Consider the following 24,707-nt stretch of genomic DNA (forward strand, 5'->3'; position numbering starts at 1 on the left):
GCAGAGACCAACCATGAACTTCATCCACTAAGCAGAGTTTCACCTTAGAAGATAGGTAGAAGTGAAAAAGCACAGTTAGGAAGCTGAACGTCTTAGTCACTTGTTACTTGGAGGCACCATTTTAGGAACATCAGTATTTTTTTAATTTCAAGTGAAGCAGTTAGATCTTTTTTTTTTTTTTCTTCTTTGTTTTACTATAGTCTGGATATCGATTCCAAGTATGAGGAACTCTATCTGCTTATTTTAAGTCATGATATCATTGACTCTGCATGACCACAATGTTTCCAATATCTGTGATAAACTCTGGTGAGACACCAGATCAGGAAGTAGGTCAGATCTAGAAAAAAATGATTTGTTAACACTTGTCATAAAGATAGTAGGAATTTAAGGGCAGAATCTGCTTTCAATTGTACCCACGAACCTCCAGTCACCTTTTACAGGGATAACCAAAGGTGGAACTTGGCCCAGAGCAACCTGCTTTTAAATTACATTCAAACATCAAGGTGATGAATAGATACCACAGAAAAATCTAAATATCCCTAAACTCTGGATGGGTATGTTGATTTATTCTTCCAAAAAGATCTCAACAGATGCATTGCTAAAAAAGCTTTACACCCAGTTTCATTCGCCTTAGACTGGGTCCATCCTTTCAGTCTTTGAAAACCACCCAGCTACATCCATCCTCCTCGCCATTATTTAAGTAATCAACACTGTAGCAGCCACACAGCAAACCTTAAAGTCGTCCAATGTAAGAAGGGAAGCTGATTTCATTTTAAAACAAAGCTGATTTCATTCATCCACACTCACGCCCTCATATTCGCGTACTCACAAGTACCTGGCTGGATTCATGTATCCAAGAAGTCTGTTCAACATTCAGGCACCAAGACTCCTGAATCCAGGTCTGTCTAGGACTCCTTGTGACCACACAGGGGGCAGGGAACACCAGCTATTCAGTTCTTTTGACTTCGGGCTCTTCTCAGACTGGCAACTCTGTGCTGACTTTGGATAGGCCTTTTTATATCCTTCGGGAGCTCTCAATAATCACTCTGCAATCACTGCCCATTCTGTCCTGCCTCTGAGAGTCATCAGGATTGGCTCATCTGCTTAGGCCCTTTGCCTCCTGACCACCTGCAGGTAGACGCATGCTAGGACTTTGAAGACAGCTAATCTAAGGGACATCAGCACATACCATTCTTATAGCCCTGCCGTTTGTTCTTTCTGGTACCTCCACGCCCAGGCATTCCCATTCATACCTATCCTAGCATTACAATTCTCCAAAATTTCAGTGACCACCAACCATGGAAGGGAATGACAGAAATGGTAATCCTCTGTGGAATGAAGCACAGAAATCGTCTTACTGCACAGCAGAGCTACACAGTATTTTAAGGCAAGCACTGAACTAACCATGATTTGACCATAGGTTATGAACAGGTGGCCATCTCTTGTTAGTTTCTTTATCAGCCTTTAAACAAGGTCATATGCATGCTGTGTTCTTTCTCTCAAAGGATTACTCTACATTGAACAATGATCTAGAAAATAAACCCATTTATAAGATATTTATTTTTAGGCATGACAAGAGAAGCATTAAAAAAATCCAGCATTCTTATCCACTTTACTCATCAGTACTCACCTGGTCTAATACTTTTTAAAAAAAATCAAGTGACTAGAAATTAGGGCAAACAGTATGTTGTTTTTCACGCAACTGATCAAAATAACATCATCCCAAAATTAAACTACACTGTCAGGAAATCACAGTGCCCGCAGATACTTTCCATCTTCCTCCTGAATTTCAATATCCTGAACACAAGCTAAGTAGTTGGAGCACTAACTAGCACAGACTAGCTGCAGGAGAGGGGACATAACAAATACAATTCATTTCTAAAAGACAAAGCAGAGCATTGTCCATTTGCTTCTAGCCTACTAGGATTCCACTATAAAGGGAATACTGTTAATTCAACAAACAGAAAGGCAAACTTTATTTTCTTCAGATGATCCCAATGTTTGAAAGCACTTGCCTTTTGCTGTCCTCAGGAAACCGTAGGTTACTTCAACGGCCTAAAATAAATATGTGACCAGATGAACAAATTCCTTACCTTTGCCCTGCGATTCTTATCTGTAGTGGTTGTTTAAGAGAATGATTTTCAGTGCACCTTAGGGTAAGTCTTCATCTTCATTACAGAATTTGTACATGAATTTTCTTGAGAACGATAAGGAGCAAAATCAGAAGAATCTCTATTCTAATAACTCGTTTAAGAAAGAAGGGCACAGAGAAAAATGGATATGCCTCTAATATGTATAAGAATCACTAGAGTGAGAAAGATGTTGTGGGGATGTCTGTTTGCTTTGTTTTTTCTTTTCCCAAATCCTGTTTACTGCTCAGTTTGGGAGGTCTTCCGAACCAACCTCCCTTTCTCAGGTGGCCGGCAAGAGCCTCAATCTCCAGGTTGCAGAAAATCAAAAATTTTTCAGCCAAGCAAATTACTGGTTTGTTCAAAGTAGAACAGATTTAGTGACATACTGAGAGAACTCCAACACCAGATCCAACATGCACGAGCTCTGCTGAGGTGGGACTGAATTCCCTTTACATGACAGTAATCCATATAACAGTATGGATTTAAAAACTGTGTCTTTTACTTCCTATACTAGGTCCTAAGTAGTTTTTTAATTTCTTTTTTGCAATGATAGACTCACTCTAGGAGGTAGGGCTCCTGGTGAGATCTGTAAGAACGAAAACTGATAGGATTCTTTACTTTACCTACGAGGTTAAGGTGTGGGAACTGGAGGGGGAAAAAAAAAAAAACACCACCCAAGGTCTTCTGATTCACAGTAGCAGGCATGATTACATCATTTGCACCGAGCTGTAAAACAGCCAGACAGGAGCAGCAGCCTTATAATACCCCCTGGGGGAAGAATGCCAGAACACCAACACAACATTCATATCCCATTATAACCTACTTCAGCACTGGGCTTTGCTGGCACCAGTCGTCTCCTGATTTGCTAGCAGCTCTATTACTCAACCTAAAGGTACAGTTAAACACATTTTATTCACCTACAAGTGGCATTTCTTCTCTTCTACTTCCAGAGTTTCGTTTTCTTTTTTTCTTAGAATTCTTCCACAGTGGCATTCTCCATAGAGATCCTTATGTCATTTTGCATCTCCTCCCGTGGAACTCACTCACCCTATGACAACCCCTTTCATCCTCTCTCCTCATTCATATACATCTCCTTATGAAGTGATTCACGCTGAGGTCTTCATTCCCCTCTCCAGCATGTCCTTCTTAGACTGCTACCATTGCTCCACGGTGCAAGCTAAGCTGGCACTTCTGCTAAAGCAGCTTGTGAAGCAAAAAATTAAATTAAACTGCAAAAGCAATAGCTAGTTTAAGGTAGCAAGAGAGATCTCAGATATCACTGCAGTATCAGATGACACATGAGCCAACGCTGACTACAGATATTAACACAGGCCACAGAAACTTACTAAAGAACTTAAGTACTCACCTAGATGGCTTTCCCATTTTGTTGAGGCTTACATAGGGGCTTAAACAAATGCAAAACAGCCTTAAGCGAGTTTTTCAAAGCAAGCAGCATCACAACCAACTGCAGGTATTGTTAGAGAAATACACATCTCTTTTCCACTCTGCAATAAGAAACAATTAACTAAAGCAAGCCTACATTCACTATTTCTCTCCATTTACTTCCTGTCTGAGAACAGCTCAGGTGCCTGTTTGTAAAGACAGATGTGAGTGGGCAATCAAATCCTCTGAAGTGGGAGGCAGCAGTACCACAAACAGATCACGGCATGCCCAGACTATGAAGCAAGGTAGCACTAACTGGGGAGAGACTGAAGCAAAAACTTGGCAATGTGCTAAATTTGCAAGTCGTGGAGACCAGGCAGAACAGCCACGGACAAAAGGTCTGAAAAAGGGACTACACGAGATGAATGGCTGAAAAATAAAAGAAAAGCTGCCAAAAAAAAAAAAAACCTAGAAATAACACATGCAAAACAGACGGACATTAGAAAAAAGGCAGCAGTAGTTGACTGTTAGAAACCTAAAGATTAGTATTATAAAGAGCAGACTGGGGGCATATTTGCTGAGAAATAGATATATTTTTTACTATACTACCAACAATGAGAAATCGTTAACAGCAGAAAAAGGCTGAATGAGCCTTTGATTAGCATTAAAAAAGGAGGATGAAGAAGAGATCTATGTGGAAAGTGAATTCACCAGGTTCAGACACCACCAAAATCCTCAAAAACGTCAAGATCAATTACTACCCTTTGAAAAAAGGATGCATAAGCACATTACCAACGCACATTACCAACACGTTTACTATTACAGAAATCACGTAGCAAAATTAAGACAAAGTTTGACAGAAGGAATTGGCAATACATTCAGTAGCACTGACCTAAACTGCTGCTTTTGTTTTGTGTCACTGGGAAATTCAGAAAGTACATATGTACTTATTCAACCCAGAAACAAAATTCCCATTCACTCAAGTACATCCAAGACCAGACTAGAAAGGTGCACAGAATAACCCCAGGGAGATTTCTAAAGGGCATGCCCCTGTGAAATGGGACACGGCTATTATTAAACCAAATTTAGAAACAATTAAGGGCAGGGCAGATCACATTTTCATATGTGGGCAGACTAAAGATACTCAGCAGAAAATATAGCAAAATAATTGTTTCCAAGCACTCCAGCGTGCCAATTCTTGAAGTAAGATCAGTGGCAAAAGTTTCCTGGAAGAACATAAGAGCAAGCTTGAGCTGGGTTGGTTCTGTAGTTGCAGCAATTTCTCACAAACACCTGAATGGACACTCCTGCCCCTGCTGGCCTACAGCTTCCTTGTGCCTTCAACCATTGTTAGATGGGAACACTGAACAACCAGCAGCTTTCAAGGAGGCTGGAAAGGAAAATGAAAAATAAGAAGTCGCTTTCTAAGTTAAACAGCTTATTTAGAAAGGCCTCCCCCAACAAACAGTCCAAAACATCAGAAAGTTCACCAAAAAAAAGGTACGTAAAAAAGGGTGCATTTCAAAACAAGAGCAAGAGGATGATTCTAGCGTTTGATTTTTGCAATGCCAAACAACAGTTTCAGAAGCCACATAGTTCTGAAATACAGAATGAAGCACAAGAATAAGACCTGGTCCTCTTCAGAAATTAAACATACACTCGCTGTCTTGGAGGAAGATCATGCATTTAGTCGCTTTGTTCATTCAAAGAGCTGAGGTGAAGTTAAGACTCCAGCCAGCTAGTAGGCAACAAGAAAACATGTCATGTTTCTAAACACATCTGCTAGCTTTTACTGCTTAGCACCACACCACTCGTACAACAATACAAAAACTAGCAAGGATCATGATTATGCTGAAGCCTATGCAAGACACACAGCACCACATCAGAATAATAAAAACAAACAAAAACAATCTCTGTTGTAACTTTTCATTACAAAAATACCAGGTGGAGGAGAAAGACTGGAGCAATTTCATACAAACCAGGGGGCTGAGACATCTGACAAAACATAAACCCACACACATCCACAGAAAATGTTGTACTGAAAACCAAAGAACTGCAAACTGAACAAATACTCTGTTACTGAGGACAGATTTTTATCAGAATATTTTTTAAAAGTATGTATTTAAATAACAGTTGCTAACTTTTGGTATCCCACCATTTTTATACTGATCTGCAAGCCTGTTGCTGGCCATACACACACTTAAATTTTATCTTTACAAGAAGCCTCTGCACCCATCAGTAGAACACGAAGTCTGACAGGGAAAGATTTTGGTCCTTAAAACTTGGTGTTTTGTTGTTTTCACACACATGTTCATTTTATCTTCAGAACAGTATTCAGGACTGACCAGATTAACTATAAAAACCTTAGTTGGCATTTCTTTTTCTCTCCACCTATAAAAAGCTTCAAATGGAAAACTCTCAAAGAAAGAAATTTAGTTCCTACCAAGCCAATGTGCCAGGTAAAAAAAAAAAAAAAGCAAGAAAAAAAAAAGAAAGTATACTCTTGAACTCGGATGGTCTTAGCTGAGAAGTGAGAGAAGTGATACAGAACTGACACCCAGCAACATGTTCATGCCGCAGAGCGTGTAGGAGACACATCATCTCAGCAGCCTGAAGGCAGATTTCAGCCTTGTCCCTTTATCAGTGTCAAAGTCTCTATCAAGGACCCAGGCTTGTTTCATGTTCTTCAGCTTCATCAGGTAGTTCTTCAGCAGATGCACCACACACACTTTCTTGGTTATCTGCAGACTGATTCAGCTCTTCAGGTTCCCCAGCTGCAGTCTGAGTTATCTCTTCTTCCTCCTCTTCCTCAACTTCCCCATCATCCTCTACATCCATCTCAAACACCCTCACGTGACGGAGATTTGAACTTAGCTATGGAAACATTAAGAAGTTTCAATTAATAAATGAAAGCACCAACACCAATTTAAGTGTTGCCCAACGGGCCTGAAAATAGCCTTTATCTCTGAAATGGAGGTATCAAGGAAATTTGAAACTGTTTTATTGCTCTGCAGGCTGAAAAGTAAAACCAGTTCATCTATTAACTTCTGTTAAAGGTTTTTTCCTGGTTGTGTTGTGAGACAGGTACGATTGTATCCTGACACATTCATAACAGACTCTAAGAGAATAATCAATACGCAAATAGCGATAAAAATCAGAATCTTGATGAACCTCAATGAACTACGAGAAACAGGTTATCACCCTCTCTAGCTATAGTACATTTCCTTTAATTTTTACAGGCTTGTTCACAGATACTGTACTTACCACACAGGAAACTTTTCTAATGCCATTTACAGCAACATACTGAGCTTTCATATTCTCCAGCACTCTCCACTGGTTCTCCAAGAAGATGGTACGTGTGGGTATCTCACCACTCTGCTCTTCCAGTCTGCAAGAAGAGAAGCACAAAACTAGTACATAAGAAAATTCCAGTAGTAAAAAAAAGATAAATCTCTGTGAGTCCCATTTTTTTTTGTCTAAGTTTTATTATACCACATGCAGCAAGCAGATAAGCATTTAAAACCGTCGTAACTCTAGATACTCCAGATACTCTGCAGGAGAGGATCCAACAGAGGAGACACCGCATGTTTCAACTGAGGCAAAAGATTACAACAGAACAAGAGGGAGTTCTAGAGTCCCATCTTGCCACAGATAACAACTATAGCAAGAAATTGAGGCTAGGCTTCCTTCAAATCCCTCCTCTGCAAGAAGAGTTTCCAAATGAAGTCCTGGAGGCAATACCTCCACTTACACAGAAGTTTGGCCTCCATGACCTTAGACAAACATATCTGTTCACTCCCACTCATATGGACTACATGAAGGAACTCCCTATTACAGTGGCCACGATTAGTTCGTACTGGTTTTTAATACTGTCTGTTCATTCTTGAATATAAATTTCTTTGTGGCATAAAAAAAGAATCTACAGAGCAGTATGGCCCTTTGTTTTGAGCCATTAATATATCTTAATCCACCCACCAGAAAGGCACATGGAGAAAAAAGAAAAAGCAAATGAGGCACAACAGTTTAAAGCTTGGATTCGCCATTCAAACTACGATGGCTTTTTTTTTTCTCCTGTGTGCACTTCCTCCAGATGCTTTCCCCCTCCTACTCCAACAGAGAGGCATCAGCTCATGTTTTCAAGGCTAAGCTGACAATAGTTGTAAGTGTGACTACCAGGGGAAAGAAAAAAAAAATCTGTGCCTGTTACAAGGCACAGGCAGATGAGCAAATACACTGAAAACATCCTAAACTCAATATTCTGACCAGCAAAGTTATCATCCACTTCAGAAAACAAGTAAGATTTCTGCTTCTATGAGATGCCTTGAATCATTCCTCCCATTTCATCAAAGTAGAACCAAGTACACAGGTAGTATTCTGTCCAAAAAACAAACAAAACTAAAACAAAACAAAGCCCATGAAACAAACTGTTCATGAAACTTCAGTCCTTCACCACACTTTCTCTAGCACACAAAGAGTTTTTGCCTATAAGATACTTACACACACAGAATACACAATTAGAATATTTGCTGTATCTGCTTTTCAGTTCTGCACTTTTAGGCTTCAAAGTTTTTCAGTACCTTTTAGTGGAATCCCAGATGAACTCCCCTTCTTGATCCTCATCTGTGTATACTGAAGATAAAGGCAGCTGCGCCAAGATTCTCTCCTTCCCCTCTTGTTCCACACTCTCCTTCAGAACTACAGTTACAGTTTCATCATCATAGAAATGTGCATCTAAACAACTGTAGCATCTATAGAAACAAAACAGTGCCTATATTTTAGAAAGCATCAAGGAATAAAAGTGAATGCAGAACTTGCACAGCACCCACGTTAAGTATTCAGTAGTTAACAGGGAGCTTTACTGTAAACAATAAAAAGGTCAGACATGTAGCTAAGACACTGAAAGACTGTTAAAAACTCCTGTAAGATACGGAACAAATGCCACTGAAGGACATTACTAGCAATCTTATTTCTTCCCATTTCAGTTGAAATGTAAGAAACAGTTAACACAAACACCAAGGAAAACTCGAAAACACAGCTGAAGGTACTGAGAGCCACCACATTTGGCCTTTCTACATTAAAAGCATTAACTTAGCCTGCCACGTCTTCTGAGATGCCTCCCATTCTATCTTACTTTAAGAAGATTGCAGATATAAGCAAGAGCTGTTTCCAACAAGCTTTGTTTCCAGCACACATACTAAAGCTCTAGTTTTCAACTAAAAAAAATAAAGTGTTTCTTGACTTCGAGATTAAGTACAAAATAATTCAATGATCTCAAGATGCACCAGGGGAGGTTAAATTGGACATTAGGAAGAATTTCTTCACAGAGAAGGTGGTTAAGCATTGGGACAGGCTGCCCAGGGAAGTGGTGGAGTCCCCATCTCTGGAGGTATTAAGAGACACGTGGACACGGCACCTGTCTTACGGTCTGACTCACTCAGGAACTACAAGCTAGTCCAGCATCCCAAGTACTAATCTGCAGGATAAAAGCCAAATTATTATGTGTGAGAAGTTAACTTCATGTAAAATAAACACTGGAAAACATGGTCTTCAATTCAGCAATGTGCAACTCTGGAAGAAAAATCAACTAAATATACTGACCTGGAGTCTGAGCTCTCATTTATACTGTTGTTCAGGAGGTTTCCAAACTCTACTGCAAGAATTCCGTTACTGACAGATCTAAAAGGACAGAGATCATTATCTTGGTGACACTTCTTTTCCACTTGTAGAAAATACAAAATCTCTAATGGCAGCTGTGGTAAGAGAGGGTGTAAGCCTGTCTAAGCTTAGCACAACACACGGCTACATCCCAAAATGATATAACTGGTGGATGCGAATCTTTTGATTTCTTCTGCCCCTCAGCAAAATGTGACTAATGGAGTCAAATGGGAAACTGCGTCTGGCCTGTGGGATACAGTTTGTTGCTGAAGTCTTGGCTCAACTGTTTCAGTCCCAGGTCCATTAAGTTACTTGTTTCTCAAATCTAAAGAAAATGAGTTCAGGCTGTCCAAGATACCAATGAGGGAGGAAATAGGATGGAAACTACACCACAAGGCTATAATTTTGTCATCAGAAGCTCTCAACTGGAAACACTGAGGATAGCTTCATCATGTGTTTTCTTCAGCTGTAAAAATGTTTTTAGAAATTCTCACCCTGTCATTATCTCCTCAAATTAAATGACACAATTATAAAAGTCAGTATTTTATGGAGAGAAAGTTTTTGTTGTTTTCTAAACCCTGGTCATTTCAGCGATTCCACTGACAGAATGCACCTTAAACAACTACATCAGCACCACTAGGCAGTGACAAACTACATCTTGGGTACAGAAACTCCTGAAGGTGCCCAAAACTACATCCCAAAGAGATGTATTCTATTAGTTGAACCTATGAGTCCAACACCCCTATTTTTCCCTAGTGTATTAAATCACAGGCTATAGAGAATTAACTAAAGAATATTTACTGTAAGACAAACCAATGCTGAAAACCTCATTCTCTCTAAGTTTTCTTAGTTAACAAGCAAGTAATGCTCCAAGGAGCAAAACAAGGACTGTTTTTTTTCCTGAGCCTACAAACATCTTGGGTGTTTTGATCAGATTTTCTGAGCCTAGTAAAATACAAACTCTTACTGTAGTTTCCTACTGCACCTCCTAATGTCTTCCACGTTTATGGATTTATGTTCATGCTGCTCAATCCGTCTTTTTACAGAAAGCTTCAAGTTCATAGAATCATGGAATGGCCTGGGTTGGAAGGGACCTCAAAGGTCACCCAGTTCCAACCCCCCTGCCATGGGTAGGGACACCTCCCACTACACCAGGATGCTCAAAGCCCCATCCAGCCTGACTCCTTCACTTCCAGGAATGGGGCAACTTTCAGGGTTGGGGCAAGTTGTAATTGCCTCTAAACACATGCTAAATCTCACAAAACATTTTTCTCCCCCCTCCTTTTTATTTCTTACCTGGAAGTATCTGTATGTCTCCTCAAAATGTATATTTTAGAAATAGAACTTTCTAATATGGTGAAAAGCACATAATGTATATTGGATGCTTTGTCATTCCACCTATAACAGTGGGGGAGTAAATGGGAAACGAAAAGTCAGATCACATTTTAATAACTGTTAAATGATATATAACAAGGAATAGCAGCATACTTACAAAAATGGTAGTTTAAATAACTGAGGTGTGGAATCTTCACTGAAAAGGGAAAACAAAACCAGCATATAAAATACTATTATAATTTTGTGCAACTGAACTTTACAAATAATGTAGAAAAATACCTTTGAGAAGTTTTGTAAAGAGACATGCAGAATGCTTGACGCACTGACTTTCCAATCACATCCTAACAAATATAATGAAAACAGACCAAAAAATACAGACAATTATTCATAATCATATTCCTTCTTAATACCATTAAATAAATAAATACATAAATAAGAATAAAACCCTAGTATATTTGAAAGAAAAATCCACCAATATTCATATTGGAATACAGATTAACGTATTGTCAACTAATCAGCTATCTAATCTACAGTGCATACATTGAGTTAATTAATGTTAAAACAGCTCTCATTAATGCACATGGCAAACAGAATGCACAGAAAACACAGAACAAAAATTCCCCCATTATGCTCTTCCTAACCAAAGGCTTAAGACACCCAGCAGTGAACCTTGAATGCGTGCTGCCACCTAGGTTTGAGGCACTTAAAGGCAAAGATTAAAACTTCAGGCCTTGCTAAGCCTGGCTACTAGCTTCAGCTGGCTGCTACCCCTAAAAGAAAGTTACCACTTATGTAAATTGAACTTACAGCTGGTTTTTGTAAACACTGATCAATGACTCCTTCCATTTGCTTTTTGACAAAATGCAGTGATTTCTCAGGATAGTACGGAAACAAAAGCGGACTTTCTGCAAACAGAGAATCAAGGTTCATTTAAAAGAATGCTTCTTTTTCTATAAAAATATATTACGCTGTCACTAAAGTGACAAATTGGAGTGAGTCCAGTGAAAGGCCAATAAGATGTTCACAGAGCTAGAGCACAAATTGAAGGGGCTGGGTTTGTTCAGCCTAGAAACAAGAGGGCAAGTGAGAAGGAACCTATTGCTCTCTTCAGCTACCTAAAGGAGGAGTTACGGAAAGCAGAACATCATCATTCACAAAGTTGCACACAGCCAGAGGAGATGTAGCAGTCAAGCTCCAGCAAGGGAAATTCTAGTCAGATACAGAGAAGTTTTCACAAGGACTGGAGCTGGGCACCTAGAGAGGCTATGCCGTCTCTATCCTTGCAGGTATTCTAACTCAACTGTACAAAGTCTTGAGCTGTCCAACTTTGAAGTCAGCTCTCCTTTGAACAGAAGGCTGGATTTAGTGATCTCCTAAATTATTCCCTGATTATAAATTCTAACTCCAGTTAGATAGCATTTTAGATAGCTTAGATAGCATTTTCTAGATCCTGGTTTGCCAAACAAAAAATGCTATCATGTCCCCTCTTTTTATCGAATTAGTTGGTAATGACAGAAAAAGGCAGCTGTAGCAAATTATGTTACAAGACAGTTTATGCTGTAAAAGTTTTTACAGTTCACAAGTTCTATGGTTAAACAAGAATCATTCTCAGCATCAGTTTGTTATAGTCTCTTACTTCCTTTTCACTACTAATTAACAAAATATTCTAGGAACATTGCAGAAGTTTATAAAATTCAGTGAAAGAGAATAAGCAAGAACACTTCCCCAGGATGTGACCAAATGGTACTTATTACTTCTTTGCACTGGAATTAACATCTCTTAAAACAGACACCTTCCTGCAATTCCTTCCAAACCAACACTTCTGAGACTGGTACATAAAATGTAGAAAACTCCAAATAACCAGAAAATTGTAGACAACTAAGTAAGCAGCTGCATAAAAACTCTGTGAAATAGCAAGGCCCATTTATTTTATTCTACTCAGATGTCATAACTAACACTACAGAAATAACTCATAGGCATGAAAAAACTGATTACTCTTCTACACTTGTTAAATTTTCCATATACTTTTCATTCAATGTGTTGTAAACCATACATTACCTTTAAGATGAGTGCTGTTTTTAAGAAAATTAAACCACTGATTTCCCTCTGTATTAGGTGGTGATACAAGATCATCATCTTCATCTTTCAAGTACTAGAAAAGAAAGAGACATTTGTAAGACTGTAAATTAAGAATAAATGTCATTAGAATTCACTTCTAACACAGCCTCTCACGATTCTGTGAAACGTTCCTTCTAAATACAACACCTCTGCTTTTAAAATTAAATATTCTACCCCTTCAAGGAATGAATCAGAAAATAAACTATCATCTAAGATCATATGGACATTTCCATATGGAACTGATTTCCATGTGGACCATTTCCATATGGAGCTGATTTTTAAATGATGTTTAGGGACAGGGACAGAGAAGAAGAGTGGGCACAGCCTTTAGAATTTTCTCCATCTAAGGATTACCTATTTTATTCTCTTTTTCCATTTATTCCCTGGTTCTTTACCTGGCCAACTCTCTCCACGTTAAAGTATTTTCCTTTACGATTGTAAAGTTCTGGTGCCTGAAAAAAAAAAAAGCAAACAAAAACAAAATTTAAATACAAAGGTAATAAGAATTAGGATACAAAAAGATGATTTAAGTATTTATTTTTTTTCAGATTCAATTATTGGCAGCAAAAATACAGTTATTAAGTGCAACTGCTGTACTCAGCAAACCAATATAACTTACCTCATTGAAGTGTTCAGTAAGAAAATCAGCAACAAACGTGATATCTTTCTGAGTCATCTAAAACAAAACAAAAAAAGGGGGGGGGGGGTTCAAGAGGAGAGCAAACGTTGAGAAATACAACTCAGTGCCCACAGAATACCTGTTCTGTAGGCTGAACAAGACCAGCTCCCTCAGCTGTGAGGACAGGGTAAGTACTCCAGTCTCTCACCAGTTTGTGGGCCATCTGCTGAACTCACTCGAGTTTATTCATGTCTGTCTTGTATGGGAGGGCCCCAAACTGGAGAAAGCATTCTAAATGTGATCTGACTAGTCCTAAATAGTGAGCATAATCACCTCCCTTCAGCTCCTGGCCATGCTCCTGTTAGTACAGCCCTTGTTACTCTACACTGTCTTTGCTGCGAGGGCCCACTGCTGGCTCATGACCAGCTTGCACCCACCGACATCTCCAGGTCCATCTCAACAGAGCTGCTCCCCAGGTAGCTAAGGCTGTGCCATTGCAAATTTTTCCCCAGGAAGAATTTTGCATTCATTCTTGCTGAACCTCAGGAGGTCCCTACTGGTCCATTCCTGCAGCATATTTCCCCCTGGATGTCTCCCTCTGTCCTCAAGTGTACCAACTGGTTCACCCAGTGTGTCAGTGTCTGCAAATCTGATGCAGGTGTAGTCAAGTCTATCTCTTTCAGGGCATTGATAAAGATGTTAAAATCCCATTCCTGTTAACTTTGTAATTTAGGGCATCTAAAGAGCTGCTATACAGGTATTTCACAGAGGTCTTGTGTCATATACAGTGTACTAAAAAGGATACTATTAAAGAAAACAGGAAAAGTAGTATATGCAAGACAGCACATTAGTATATTAGTGTGAATGTGCAGGCATCAGCTTTCTCAAAGAAATTGTACAAACACCATTTTGGTTTTGAAACAAAAATAAACCTTTAAACCTTTAATCCTGCCCTCTAAGTCAAGCAGAATACAAAATACACCTCCATTTATTAGAAAATGTTATTACTACCTTGTTCAACTCTGGAAGCACATGATCTTCTGACATTCTCAACATGGCTGAGGGGAAAAAGATATTCTTAATGCATTAATATTAATATTTTTCCTAATATTCTTAATTTTCCATTATTATATAATAAGACACGTCTGATAATATAAGAAAGATTAATTTGTCAGAAGCTAAAGAGTGGAGTGAACTATTACGAATTGGGTCTGAAATTAAACTTGCAATACAAATCTTGGATAATTTTTATCTTTTATCCATTCCAACTGCATTATATCCTCCACAAGACTGAGATAAAATTATTATAAGAGTTCATAAGAATTTATTCATGTCCATAGTAAGAGCAGTAAAATGTGTATACATAAAATACACTTTTTGGGCCATGACAGTATTCATGTGTTAAGAGTATTACAAATAATTAATTTTAAATCAGTAAGAATTAGATAAAGTTCTCTGTTTAGTTCCAAAACAAACAATCACAGTGAATATTTAAATAATTGAAGTACTAATGTTATGACAGAACTCTAATAGTTCTACTTCCTGCAATTTTTAAAATTCAAATAATTATTTTCCTGTTTGCAAGTTCACAAACACTGCATTTCTGGTGCTTTTACAGTACTGGGTTAGACTGCTTAGGTTTTTATAAAATAGTTCTGAAACAATTAATAAAAAAAATATAAACCTACTCATAACCACTTTATAAAAGCAAGCTGTCTAAAACAAAGGGTTCTGCACTTTCTTCTAGCATTTCACCTGCAGCTACCCAGCTACAACTGGATGTGGCTACAAACTGCGTCAGAACATGCAGAGACTGCTAACAGGAAAGTTACACACCAATGTAAACTAGGTGTCCGTATGAGACAACAGTGAGTGACAGAGTCAAAAAGTTACACTACACTTCAAATTTGGTGTAAACTAAAAACAATCCTTTCATTTCCCCAAGTCAAGACCAGCAAACTGCTCAATGAAGCACACAACAGTCTGGGGTAATACTACAGGTTACAAATATAGAATACCCAGTCTAAGCACATGTAAATTGAATGGAGATCTATCAATATAAAACAGGTAATACATTTATAATTATTCTTGCCTCATCAACTGTAAACTTATAGATGACCAGAAAATTTCTATAATAATAATAGATAGTTATAACTAAAATTGGCTTAATTACTTATTAACATTTTGGTGCTTACCATACAAAACAGATACTGAATGTTTACTATGTCATCAAGCTTACCAACATACAGCCATCGAAAAAACGCTTTGAAGTTTTTCATACTACTGTCAATAACCCTGCACAAGAAACAAACAACAACAAAAAATTACCAGACCTAAATGTCATAAGCTGTTCTGGGTTTAAGTTTCATCTTTACTACGGAAAGGTCTGTAAGCATATCAATTTCTTAAAAAATGCTGAAAGCAACCCTCCCAGTAAGACTTTTCTTGGCATGTAAGTCTATGAGATGCAGTGAGACCAGATTTTAAAATTCTCCAGACTTTATACTTACTGAAGCAGCTCATTTGCCTTCAGGATGAAAGAACCGACAGCAGTAATAGCCTCTGCAAAGAGAGCAAGACATTGTTATTAAGCTGTCAAAAGTAAAATGAGAGTGGGTAAGTACCATACAGACTACTGTACCTTCAATTCCAGATGCATCTAATCCCAGAGACTCATATTTTTGTTTCCACAAAGCCATCCCCTTCAATTCACTCAAGTGGTATAACAGTGCCTCTGAGCCACTAGGAAAGCAGAGCAAAGAAATATTATAATCTTGTAGCTACCACTTGGAAACTCTTTGTTTCATTACACACATTTTTATATTTTAATGGGCAAACCAGAGAGCTTTATAAGGTCATCTGGCATATAACAGTTAACAAACTATCACTTCACAGAAAAGCAAACATTGTCCTAATGATTTTAACCATCACTCAAAGTTGATGTGAATATTTTGCATAGATCCTATAAAAACACCAAGCAGTGATACATGGATAATAGGCCATAGAGACTGCTTGAAATATTTCTATAGCTCTCCATCACCCAAGAGGACAAGAGTACATTTTGCATTACCGTGGTCTCCACAGCAGCACATCTATATACAAAGAACCACTGATACTGCATACTGCCTTTTAGCAAAGTATATAATATGCCATTTTATCTAAAACGTATTGAACACTTCATGACTTACCTCTGCAAATGACTTATGACCAACTTTTGTATACTAGAATAGGAGGACTCTATGGACTGACCGAGTTTTTTTAAACCCTGTTAAAAAAGAAATACAAACATACAGTAATATTCTATTAATGCAACCGAACAGTGATTGAAAGATCCTGAAATAGATCATTTTAACGTTAAATAATATTAACGTACCTTTACTGTGAGTTGGTTCATTAACAATGCCTGAAGTTCCAGACTAAAGGGGGCGAGGGAGAGAAAATCAAATATCCTTTCATTTTGTATTTCAATATCAAATGCAAATGCATACTCAGATAAAACAACAGTAACTACCTTGCTTTGCCCCATAACAACAGCTGCATAAACTCATCCTGAACAGAAGTGGTTGTATTCTTTTCCTGTCAGTCAAAATGATTGAAATAGATTGGTAAAGAGTTTAAATCCAGCCCCACATAATCTCACAAATACCTCAATTAAAGTACATCATAAAACCCATCCATACCCTTGAATGCTGAAATCAGACTACTGATCACTGGAAATTCATTTCAATTCAATGATTCAAGTCCAGTATTTTAAGTTATTTTCAGTTGTATTAGTAAAAAATCTAAAAATTTCAGTTTGCCATCATCAAGAATCTACATTAAAAGTAAATCAATTCCTTGATTCAATTAACTTTCAGCCATGCACACAAAATATAAGCAAATTCATGAGCATCCCAATCCTGTCTGTTACATTTGCTCTGTTGAACCAGGCTGCAAATGCGGGTGGGCTGCCACTCCGCATTTACAGCGGTCAGTTTGTCAGTGACTGAAGTACAAAGAACACAACCTTAAATAGAAAGCAACTGTTCAATAGTTGTGCAAGCTGAAAACTGTAACTTAAAAAACAAAAAAAAACCAAAAAAACGTAGAATCAATGAAGTAAAGGAGTATCACAATACAATGGCACTTGACTGTACTCAGGTATCTTCAATGCTAGAGCGACTGATACACAATAGCAACGAGGTTGTCTCTGAACTTAGAAATTGTTATTTGGAGGCATTACACAAACAAAATCAAGATACTTTGTTAGCATGAACAGCAGAAATAGGGCAAAAAACTTTCTTTCCAAAAGAACAGTTAATACTATGATACCTGTACAAACTTTGTTAACCGTGAGTCCATCTGCATCAGTATTTCTTCCCATGCTTCACACATGCATGTCAATGACAACTTTATATACTGTAATACAGAAACAAACATTAGCATTACTCCCTTTTTTCTCCTTCAGTACACATTAGAGAACTGGCTGTTACAATGCAAAGGAAAAATATACTGCAGATAACAATTGAAATTTATTGTCAACTTTTCAAGTCAGAGCTTTACGCTTACTTAAAACCAACTTACTTTTCCTACTAGGAAAAAAATTACTTGATTTAAGAATATTGAAGCCTCTAAGAACTGCAATATTAAAAAGATGTCATAACAAAACTGTACCTGTAACAGAGTTGAAATGTGAGTAAACTTCCGGGCCATTCGAGTTACCTCAGGTAAATAACTTGATAATAGACTGGTATCCAGCTATAACAAACAAACCGAGAAACATTAACAGATGATTTGTCTTTTAAACAGCTTTAGATAACAAAAATGAAAAGACAGATGGGGAGGACCCACAAAAAAGCTGTCATTTCTCATTTTCTTAAAGTTGATTTTAAGAGGGAAATTAAGTTAATTCAAAGAGGTAAGGAATATTTTAATACATCCAAAAAATTCTTGAAAAAAAGTCCTAATTCTGGAGTTCTAACAGTAATTATTTGAAGGATGACTGTTCTGGATAGACTATCCAGTCAACACCATTCTGGATAGACTATCAATCAACACCACTGCTTCTATGCCTTTGTGTGAAGACTGAAGAAATTTTGAGTAACTAACTGAATAAATTAATATTATATTTAAAGTAATATTTTAAAAGAATGCCTCAGAGCATCACCATCAGTCTCATCTGTGAGACTGCTTGTCAATGTGAGATCGAAAAGCTAGATTGGGGTGAATTTCAAAGAGACTGAAAATAATAGTTGTGGTGTTTTTCTGCAAATAATGGGAAAGCAATAATGTTAGCTGAAAGTAACTAAAGCAAGCACTTTTACCTTTAAAGAACATTTTAAAATTATTTTACTTGCCTGAAAATATGTTATCTCTGCCTCACTGTCCGAAGAGTCTTGTATTTCTGTAATAACTGACAGTGATTTCAAATCACTAGACAAACATAGTCCACGACAAGAACCTGCCACCTGAAGGATTGCAGTTTAAATGTTATTGAAATACTGTAATTTCTTATGATGCATTTACTGCTCTATCACATTCACATACAAAGAAGACTGCATTCAATGACATCTAAAAACAAAATGGAATTTTCAGCTACAGTTCAAGAACAAAAGCACCCTTTTTAATGTGGATTAGTGTTGAGCTTAGTTTCATTTGAAAATGAAAATACATTAAAATGATCAGTTAGAGCTGGAATGTCTTTCCAGCAATAACCACACAACCCAACCCAGAAAAACAATTACTCCTTTCTTTGAAATTTCAACAATGCAGTTTCACTTACGTTTAAGCACACATACGCATTATTTCATTCAATGCAGCTATACTTTGGTATATTCTGAAGAAAAAAAAGCATGGAAAGGAAACAAACATACCCCAGTTACTGTAGCAATCTTGAACATTCCGTAAGCATAAATTTCAATAAACCCTGAGCTGCCTCCAAGGACAAGAGCATTAAGCCTATCAAAACAGAAGAGTATGTGTTGATGAGCATACCAAAAGAAATTAACAGCTTTTTTCCTGGACTATCAGAAGTCACATCTGCCAGTTTAGAATGCAAACAAATATAATGTTCCCTAAATTTGAACCTTCTAGAAGAAAAAAGTAGCAGCTTACTACAACAGCCTGCCCACCAATACAGGCTGCAAAGCACTCTGATAAGACTACACTTTCATTCCCCTGCATTTATCCTAACCACACACATAGTAAGTTTGTTGCAGTCGCTCATTGGTTCTCCTCAGGAAAACCTCAGCAGCAACAAATATATAATATAGATCCAGCTGCAAAGAACAGCCACAGGTAACAACAGCATCAGAGACAGAAACCCAATTCAAAGAACAGGATCTGGGACAAATAGATCTGTATTCTGCTCAATTACTAACATCAATTTGCTGCAATGACTTATAAAAATGCTTCTCTTTGACCTCTTCGTTTTTGTTTACATTTAAAACATTGGACAGGGAGGTCGTCTATTGCTGCTGCACACCAATGCATCTTCAACTGCACATAATTTGATTACATTACAGTGAGCAGCAATGCTCTGCAACATAAAAAATCCTATACCAAACACCAGCTGCCACATTTTTTCCCCTAGCAAGGAAATCCTACCAGAAGAAGAGATATCAAGACTTAAAAGGCAATTTTACACATCCTCCAGCTGTTCCTCATGTTTCCTAATGAAAGATGTTTGAAGTTACTGTAGTACTGCTAATTTCAGCGATAATATTAAGTTCATCTTAATCACACTCATGCAAACCTGCAAAAACAAATTCTCTGTCTGAAATATAACGAACATTCATGGGGTCTCCAAGATCAGTTTAAGTAAAACATACAGGATAGCCTTCAATTGTGCCCCAAGAAATCTAAGGAAAAGAAGATGTGGCACCAACAGCAGTTGTTCATAAGGTGTCTGACAAACCCTCTAAATTGAGGAAGAAAAATGTAAACTGACGGATACTTTTTTAAAGTATATTCCTTGAACTTCATCTTTGTACACAAAAAAAGGAAACATTTCATACCCTTTCTCCAGGACCCTTAAAAACAGATTATGAATAACGTAAAAGTAAGCCCCTCCATTATTTTAAAGCCAACAAATAAATGAATAAATAAATAAGAAAGGAAGAACAACCCACAAACAGAATTTACCTTACGTCACCCAGAAGCTTCATAATCTCATCTGACTTTTCTTCACTGAAAATATAAAATACACGATTGGTTTTTATGTAGCTTGTCTCAATAGCAGAAAAACAAACAAACAAAACACAAAAACTAAAAAAGATATGATAGGTTACCTGAAAATTTTTGCCGTTGTACTATAACTGAAAAAGAAAACAGTATTTTCAATTACAATCTGCTGACATCTAATCCAAAGCATCTGTAGAGCAGTATAGATAAAAAAACAAAACAATGACAACAAACACAAATGTTACATTCCTGGATTGCTAGTATAACACTCACTTTTTTGGTAGTGCTGGTAATTTAGGCAAAAGGAGATTTGACTCATCCTCAGCATTATAAAAGGAAGTGAGAACACTGAAAAACAAATAAGATTACCTTTACTAACCAAACTGTAAAAATGGGAGGGGAAAGAGAATTTCTAACGTTGAAGTTACAGCACATACTCAACATGTCACTTATATTAAAAAGATAAAACATCAGAGAGTAATCCCTTATGGGGTCTTTAATAGCTAAATTTATCTAATAACCAGATTAATAAAAGAAGCCTGATTTATTTATTTTTAATTCCATCAAAGGAGAATATTTGGAGAAAGTTTGTAACTGCTGGCTCAGCACCTTAACACTGAATCCCCCATTATCTGTAATGCAGTTACTGAGTGGGGCTTCCTGTTTAAAACCCGTACAGTCCTGGAGTTAACCTACTTGCAGCTCAACAAAGCTTCACTCTAAAGACACGTACTGCAGTATGAAGACTAAAATACAGTCCTTATACCACACCTTAGACATGTCTGAATGATTGGGTTCCCTACAAGTCTATCCCCATCTATCCTTCACTCAGTGGTAAGGCACAGGCACAGGATGCCTGTGGATGAGAGAAGTTGTGGATGCCCCATCCCTGGAGGTGTTCAAGGCCAGGCCGGATGGGGCCCTGGGCAACCTGATTTAGTGGGTGGCATCTGAGCCCATGGCAGTGGGGTTGGAACTGGGTGATCCTTCAGGTCCCTTCCAACCCATTCCATGATTCTATAATTCTACAATCAGAAGAACGCTAGAACAACTTGTGGTATAGCTGTTTTCTTGGTATCTTAAGGTTTTCATTCTCAAGAGGCAGGGTGGGAAATCTCTGCCAGTCAGACTTACCCCACATCTCTTTTTCAAATAAATGTTTTATTAATTATTATCTTAGACTACAATTAAGTGCCACAATTAAGACCACAGGAATGGGGACCATGATATCTCCCAGCTCACAAGTGCTACTGAGAATTATTTAATGCCACAGTGTTCACAGTCACTACGAGCAAGCAATCTGACTTCCTGAGCAAGCACACCCATGGCAGAACCGCCAGCAGGTTTGGATGTCATACCAAAGACGCACTGCTAAAAGATGTAAACACCGAACTAAAGGTCTTGAAAGCACAAATGAAGAAAGGTTTAAATACAATACCTTTTCTAAGGAAACAAAATAACCTAATAACATTATTATAATTATTTTAATAAATTAATTGGTATCGAAGTAAACTGGATCAGGAGACATGCTGTACAAGTTAACACTTTCATGCTGAAATATTTGCTTATAACCTAAAGAATCACAAGACTAAGGTTTTAGCACTGAATATAACCATATGAAAAGTATCTGTTAAAATTTTCCTTTTGGTTAGAATAAAGCAATAAGAAGATGACATTTGCTACGACATATTTTATGATGTGACTGGTTGTAACATACGAAGTATAAATTATTAGTAAGGTAGTGCTACATAGCCCATAATTTACTTGTAGTTTCTCAGGCCCACCTGCTTTCCTCAGTTACTTCCATCCAGTGCATGTAGGTAATAGATGAGTCCACTGAGAAGGAGTGCAAGCTTTCAGGTTTTTCTACATCGCACAGAATAATCCGCTTGGTATCAGTAAGGCCAAAAGCCAAAACTAGAAAAGGACGAGTAAAATGTATAAATAACCAACATGCAAAACTTTGTACTTTACATTGAAACAACGCATCTTCAAAGTCCACCTCTGAACAGAATTTTCTTTGTCCATTTACAGTGCTTCCAAATTCTCACTTGAAACCTACTGATTAGAATGAGGGTTTGAACTCTCATATTTTAAGTGATATATTTAAGTCAAAAGCCTGATTCCAAAATTATTTATTTACATGTTGAACTGAACATGCTTCTAACACAGTCCTGATCAGACAGCTTTTCTCTATTTTCCCAATAAATTTAGTAGTTTACATAAAACTGCTTTGTTAGGAAATGGATGCTTTGCTACACCTTGAAAAGCAGTATTTTGGACATAAATTCATCTTGGAAATCTTTCTTATTCACTTTGAATAAACCTACAGAAAATTAAGCTACCCTTTTCTTCAAATAGTTTACTTTAAAGTTTCTTTTGCAGATAAAATGTATCAACACCATAACCTTCAGTGAATTCCAATGTGATTTTTATTGCAGCATGTCACCTCATATACTTTACATTACTTTTGCCATCGGGCCTCCAAGCAAGAGCAGTCACTTCTTTTCCTGTATTTTCATTTGGCGGCAAACTCCAAACTCGTTGAAAGTTTGCAAGCCGATGAAGCAAAACCTAAAAAGCAAACACATTTAAGACAGAATGATAAAACACTAATTTAAATAAAACCATTAATGCCATTTGTAAATCAATTCAAGACACAATATTTAACATTTTTAATAACTTCTACATCCTCAATAACACCTTCTCCTGAAGTAGATGCTTCACTCCTACGTGATTTAGAGACCAGCATACTGTTTACTGTACAGCAATACAGAGGAATAGATGGCGCCTTGTAGAATTTAGCAGCCTGTGACCTTCAGGGTTACCCACGCTTCTCCACCAAAGACAGTCCAAAAGCATAATCAGTCTGCATGCATGACCACACAGTGGTTTCAGGAAGAAGAAAAGATTGAAAATTGATTTAATTTAAATAGGAAATTTTACATGCTTTATAATCTCACAGGTAGAGGCACTGAGAGTAACATCAGCACACTCAACAAGGCCAAGCGCAAGGTCCCACACCTGGATCAGGGCAATCCCAAACATGAATAGGGTGGGTGAGGAGTGGATTGAGAGCAGCCCTGTGGAGAGAGGGGCCTGGAGTACTGGTGGATGAAAAGCTCCACGTGAGCTGGCAATGCGCACTTGCAGCCCAGAAAGCCAGCTGCATCCTGGGCAGCATCAAAAGCAGCGTGGCCAGCAGCGCAAGGGAGGGGATTCTCCCTCTCTGCTCTGCTCTCGAGAGACCCCACCTGGAGTGCTGCATCCAGCTCTGGGTCCCCCAGCACAAGGAGAACACGGAAGAATTAGAGTGAGTCCAGAGGAGGGCCACAAGGATGATCAAGAGGCTGGAGCACCTCTCCTGTGAGGAGAGGCTGAGGGAGCTGGGGATGTTCAGCCTGGAGAAAAGGCAGCACTGGGGAGACCGTATAGTGGTCTCTTTATCAGTGACTGTAGTGATAGGACAAGGGTTAATGGCTTTAAATTGAGAGTGGGTAGATTTAGATTAGATATGAGGAAGAAATTATTTACTATGATGGTGGTGAGGCTGTGGATGGGGCAGAGCAGCTGTGGATGCCCCATCCCCGGAGGTGCTCAAGGCCAGGCTGGATGGGGCTTTGGGCAGCCTGGGCTGGTGGGAGGTGTCCCTGCCCACGGCAGGAGGGTGGGACTGGGTGATCCTTCAGACCCCTCCCACCCCAACCCTATGATTTTTTTCTGCAAATTAAAACCGGAAAGCATAACGAGTACTGCGAAGCCTGATAAAGCGTGGCTGTGCCTAGACACACGGCCACGCTTCCAAGCAGTCACCGGTGACGGGACAAGCAGCGCCCCAGGCACCGGGCAGGCCTTCCCTTCCCTTCCCTTCCCTTCCCTTCCCTTCCCTTCCCTTCCCTTCCCTTCCCTTCCCTTCCCTTCCCTTCCCTCACACACGGCGCAGGGCGGCCGCGAGATGGCGGCCGCCGCCCGCCCCCGCCTCCCTCAGCCCCTCAGCCCCCGTCCCGGCGGCGCTCACCTCCCCGGCCCTGTTGGCCAGGGCGATGAGGTCCCGTTTGGGCGACCAGGCCATGAAGACGACCTCCTGGGGCAGCTGCTTCTCGCCGACCTGCCTGAAGGCGGGCATGGCGGCGGCGCTCCTCCAGGCGGCCGCCTGGCACCCTCCGACCCTCCTGGGGGGGAGCCTCCGGCCCCGCACGGCCCCTCACGGCCGCCCGCCGCCCGCCCGCCGCCGCTCCCGCCTTCCGGAGGCGGCGCTTCCCCCGCTCCGCCGCCTGAGGGGAGCGCGGCCACGGCCTCGCTGC

General features: G+C 38.9%; 2 protein-coding genes across 6 annotated transcripts in view; both read right to left on the reverse strand.

The window, feature by feature from the left end:
- SLC34A2 (solute carrier family 34 member 2) overlaps positions 1-5,289 on the reverse strand; it is a 58,998-nt gene extending 53,709 nt beyond the window's left edge. For all 3 annotated transcript variants that reach the window (XM_080590866.1, XM_080590865.1, XM_080590864.1), the window contains exon 1: positions 836-5,289. The gene's annotated coding sequence lies outside the window, so the exon portion shown is untranslated. The remainder of the gene's footprint in view (positions 1-835) is intronic.
- Positions 5,290-5,584: 295 nt separating this feature from the next.
- Positions 5,585-24,650, reverse strand: ANAPC4 (anaphase promoting complex subunit 4). 3 transcript variants are annotated; one of them, XM_080590857.1, is made up of 28 exons: positions 24,422-24,650; positions 22,872-22,977; positions 22,188-22,320; positions 20,677-20,751; positions 20,511-20,537; positions 20,365-20,409; positions 19,095-19,179; positions 18,579-18,689; positions 17,896-17,979; positions 17,554-17,640; positions 16,754-16,818; positions 16,616-16,658; positions 16,431-16,507; positions 15,884-15,984; positions 15,753-15,804; positions 15,482-15,537; positions 14,254-14,300; positions 13,243-13,299; positions 13,019-13,075; positions 12,564-12,657; positions 11,313-11,410; positions 10,785-10,846; positions 10,663-10,701; positions 10,467-10,568; positions 9,114-9,191; positions 8,093-8,263; positions 6,780-6,903; positions 5,585-6,389 (listed from the first exon to the last, which is right to left on the reverse strand). In XM_080590857.1, exons 1-28 carry the CDS (start codon positions 24,527-24,529, stop codon positions 6,174-6,176), a joined length of 2,400 nt encoding a protein of 799 aa, XP_080446983.1. In that variant the 5' UTR covers positions 24,530-24,650; the 3' UTR covers positions 5,585-6,173. The 3 variants fall into 3 exon arrangements, with proteins under 3 accessions (XP_080446983.1, XP_080446984.1, XP_080446985.1); XM_080590858.1 differs by having other exon boundaries at positions 22,867-22,977; XM_080590859.1 differs by lacking the exon at positions 24,422-24,650 and having other exon boundaries at positions 22,853-22,969.
- Positions 24,651-24,707: the final 57 nt, after the last annotated feature.

The sequence above is a fragment of the Anser brachyrhynchus genome (assembly GCF_964034855.1).
Source record: "Anser brachyrhynchus genome assembly, chromosome: 4".
Taxonomy (NCBI): domain Eukaryota; kingdom Metazoa; phylum Chordata; class Aves; order Anseriformes; family Anatidae; genus Anser; species Anser brachyrhynchus.

What these genes read in the sequence shown, in the direction of transcription:
- ANAPC4 (XM_080590857.1), bottom strand. Translation starts at nt 24,529, where the DNA reads ATGCCCGCCTTCAGGCAGGTCGGCGAGAAGCAGCTGCCCCAGGAGGTC. An exon ending in TGGCCAACAGGGCCGGGGAG is followed by an intron (nt 22,978 to 24,421) that starts GTGAGCGCCGCC and finishes TTTGCTTTTTAG; the next exon opens with GTTTTGCTTCATCGGCTTGC. An exon ending in AAGGCAAATGAGCTGCTTCA is followed by an intron (nt 15,538 to 15,752) that starts GTAAGTATAAAG and finishes TTTCTTGTGCAG; the next exon opens with GGTTATTGACAGTAGTATGA.